The sequence below is a fragment of the Geospiza fortis genome, unplaced genomic scaffold (genome assembly GCF_000277835.1).
Source record: "Geospiza fortis unplaced genomic scaffold, GeoFor_1.0 scaffold27, whole genome shotgun sequence".
Lineage (NCBI taxonomy): Eukaryota > Metazoa > Chordata > Aves > Passeriformes > Thraupidae > Geospiza > Geospiza fortis.
The window spans coordinates 413,423-417,379 of NW_005054329.1; the positions used below are offsets into that span (position 1 = coordinate 413,423).

The 3,957-nt window shown below is 51.6% G+C and overlaps 1 protein-coding gene across 2 annotated transcripts in view; it reads right to left on the minus strand.

Annotated features, from left to right (window-relative positions):
* Nucleotides 1–3,957, minus strand: part of MVB12B (multivesicular body subunit 12B) — a 57,046-nt gene that overhangs the window by 47,260 nt on the left and 5,829 nt on the right. Inside the window, exons 2-3 of one of the 2 annotated variants that reach the window (XM_031057204.1) lie at nucleotides 3,552–3,636; nucleotides 2,378–2,500 (exon numbers count right to left, since the gene is read on the minus strand). In XM_031057204.1, coding sequence (XP_030913064.1) covers nucleotides 2,378–2,491 — 114 coding nt within the window. In that variant the 5' untranslated portion in view covers nucleotides 2,492–2,500; nucleotides 3,552–3,636. Of the gene's footprint in view, nucleotides 1–2,377; nucleotides 2,501–3,551; nucleotides 3,903–3,957 lie in introns of those variants that run through there. The other variant, XM_005421228.2, reaches the window with a different exon arrangement.

Below are 3,957 nucleotides of genomic sequence, written 5' to 3' on the forward strand. Positions count from 1 at the left end.
TGCAGAAACACAGATCCCAAGACCACCCAGGTCTGCACGCTGCCCATGTGTCAGAACACCATTTCTCTGCTGCGCTGAGCACTGCATTTGTGCATTCAGCTTCACGCTTTCGGGGGGCCAGACCAGGTTCCAGAGAAGTCATGGAGAAGTGGCAAACTGGCACAGCACACAATGCTCCAGCGCACTGACTCAAAGACCAGCCGCCTTCACAAACACCCGGGCAAGAGCAGCACACTCGTGCATGCCACTGCCCCTGTCACATCAGTGTGGCAGCCAGCATGGCCCCTAGACAGCAGGTGCTGCACAGGGGACAGTATTGGAATAAAATCCCAATATTGCCGGATGGAATGTGCCTGGGCTTGTCTGACCCTTGCTGCTTGACCAAGGGTGGCAGCTGTGGTCGTTTCACCTCAGAGACACCTTTGGCTGCCTGGATGATGCAGCTGGCGCTTGGGACAGGTCCAGGCATGCAGGAGCTCAGGTTTACCTCCGGTGGAAAGGCTTTAGGCAATGGTGAAGGAAAAGGAGACGGGTCCTGCTGGAGAGTTTCAATCCAGAGCTTTATTCCTGGCACACAGGCCTCTGAATGCTGCAACAGCTCCAACAGAACCAAGGACTGTGTGGTTGCTGTGTCTTTTAAGCCCCGGGAGAGGGGGAAGGAAGGGGTAGGGATCCCACCAACCAGGTAGGAGGGGGGAAGTCTCAGGGGACAAGTGACACCTGTATGGCCCAATGTCCCCAGGGCTGAGAGGCATCTTTTGAACCAATCAGACAATGGCCATGCTGGTATACCGAGACTGACGGACAGCTCTCAGCAGGAGGCAAGGGGAGGGGAAGGGAGAAAGTATTGGCACACCTGGGAAAGGAACTGGGATAGCTGAAACAGGGTATTACATCACTCTGCAACAGGACAGGACACCAAGGGTGGCTGCAGCACCACGGCACACTGCTGGGGTGGTAAACTGGGGTGTAAAGTGACGTGGCAGCCGTGCTGGGGGAAGGACAGCACACAGCAGGCACTGCCCCACGCCCGCTCCAAGGGCAGGCAGTGCTCCTTGTGAGCAGACAGGGAGGCAGCAGAGCCAGAGCAAAGGCAGCTCCTCACTGTGCCCTGAGGAGACAGCGACCCACATTCACCAGCATTACACCACCACCATAATTGGATTACGCCACAGGAAGACTCTTTTATCTTGTTTAGTTTAAACTGCGTTAGCGCTGCAACTCCCCATTAAGCCACAGGCAGGCTATCTGGGGTGAGCGTGCTCTCTGCCCAGCCATTTAGGCAAAATGCAATTCTGTTATCAGAAGTCTCACACTGTCCCGTGCTTCTTTATCAGGGCAAGCAGCTAATTACACAGCCTGGTTCACACAGGTAATGAGCACTTGGAAAAACACAGTAAATGTAAAAACCTCCCAGGTCTTCAAGGAGCCTTTTCACAATGCTCCCCTTGTGGCCTTACTTCAGCCTGATCCATTTTGTTTCTTCAGACTGAACAAGGTATGAAATCATCCAGAGCTGAAGAGGTGTGAGCAAAGCTCAAGTCAGCTGGCTTCCACTCCTACCATACAAGCTGTGAAGCTCTGGAAACCCAAGGTGTGATGTAACACAGTTGCAGCAGGACACATAGAAAGACAAGCAGATTAACTACAGACCAAATCTTTATCTATAGATCTCTGCAAAGTCAGTATTTTACATTCCACAGTTTGGGACACTGATCTATGAGTAGAAACATCCTGCTGTTGGTTACACAGCAACTAATCCGAGGAACAAGCAGCTGTTGAACAGCAACCTCCCTTTATCTGTTTGCACATTCATCTATCCTGTATCCAGCTGCCTTTTCCTGCTGCCAGTCTCCTGCCAAACCTTAGTTTAGAGGTTTGCATTCTGCCTGTCAAAATCATCCTTGCCATTTCAGGTGGATGCAAAACTCTTTGATTCGCTTTCTGGAGTTTCTCATCATCACTGTGCAATGCCAATATGTGGGATTAAACAGCTGATGCGGGATCCATTTATTGAGAGACAGAATTTGTACAATACTTAGGATTCCTTCAGGATGAATGTTACTAGGATTATTAAATTTGCTTGCCATTGTGGCCAGCTGTTTCAGTAAACCCCTCCTCCAGGAAATTAAGCTCCTCTGGAGTGGCAAAGATGAAGAGGCAAATTTACACCCACAACCCTCTGCTGAAGGAAAGCGCTAAGTGCTGTGGGCTGAAAGGTGGGCAGCTGACTACCAAATGACTCCTCACAGCACAGTTCAAAGGCATGTTCTCTCTGGAAGAGAGAGGCATGTTCTCTCTGTGCTCCCAACACAGTAAGGGCTCATTAGTGCAGAACCAAAGCATTAAGTGCAGCAGCTCAAGGAGCTCTACTTACAACATCGTATCCAGTGGGTGCTCGGCTGCGGGATGCCAGCACGCCGACGCCGGTGATGGGATCCATCGGCAGCTCGGGCAAGGCATCCGAGAGGTCTCGCACCTCAGGCATCATGGACTGCTCCTGGAAGAAAGGAGCAGAATTAAAGGGCTGCCTGCTGGGCACCACACCCCAGCAGAAGCCAGAGAACCAAGAGCACACATGCATGCCACAGTGCCTGTGCTGACACACCACAGACGACCAAGGTAAACACAGGATTAGGCCAGACACACCTTCTGCACTTTCATTTGCTTTTGATAAAAGAGTATACTTGTGGGCATTACTTTGCAATGCCAAATAGGTTTGAAATTTGGGCTGGCAGCCTCTAAGACTCATTTTGTTGCTTCCATGGGCTGGTCTCCATCTAGCAATGACAGGAAAACCAAAGCTCAATCCCTTCTCTTCCAAAAAGAGAACAAATTTCATCCCCAAGCCAGGCTGGTTGAAGCAGCTCATTCGTTTTAAACAGCAAGAAATCTGCTCCTAATGGCTTTAGAGGGAGGTTCCCCATCCACTATGGGTGTTAAGACATGCTGGGGGTTCCCCTGGAGTCCTCAGTCCCATCACACGCCAGTCAGCCAGGCTGATTTCAAGGAGCAGCACAGATGTCTCTGGCACTGGATGCAGAACCGCACTGGCTGCAGGAAGCCCCAACACCAGGAACACAGAGGAAGCACAGGGTGGGCTGGCACAAAGCAGAGAGGCCTTGAGGAGGCCCGAGCATCTTCCAGAAGAGACACACCACCGAGAACGTCAAGGGAGGGAGATATGCAAAAAGGACAGAAGCAGGTAAGACCAACTAATTTCGGAGGGATGCTGCTGCAGGAAGCAGGAGGAGAGGACAAGAAAGGGGCTGAAACAACCGAGGTGAAGGATGGGGAAAGGTGCCACGGCCTCAGCATGTGGCCTCCTGCAGAGGCAGCCAGTTAAAGCAAGTTCTTCTCTGGCTTTCAGGCAGGAATGACCCAGGAAACCGCCCCCCACGCACCCCAAGACAAAGGGCAATGCTTTGTGGAAACAAGCATCACTGCTGCACAGCCAGACAAGCCGTGAACCAGAGCTGCCTAATTCAATTCCCTCCTCAGAGCAATCAAACCCCAGCATTTCTAGGCCATTTAGATGGCTGGTTACTTACTGCTTCTAGAAAAGGCAGAGGTGAGTACTGGTGCCAGTGGAATTGGGTTTACACTTCATAATGCCCAGTCTGAACAAACATCGTGCTGCAGGCAATAAGAAAGAGCAAGTCTGGGCCCTAAGTAAATAATAATAACGTCACATGAACAGCCAGACTACTTGAGGAGTCCAAAACAGGTGCTAGTGACCAGTAGTGGTGCAAACACTATTGCTGATGAACCAAACAGGAGAGAGCTCTGCTTTAGCACCAGCGTGCTGGACACACATCCAGCACATAGAGCAAAGCAAACCCTCTTCACTCCCAAAGCAGCTCAAACCTTCGAGCATGATGGCAAGTGCAGCCTGAGCCCCAGGGGCTCCCCCGTCTCTCCCAGCAGGCTCCCTGTCCTCAGGGTGGGCGAGGAGCA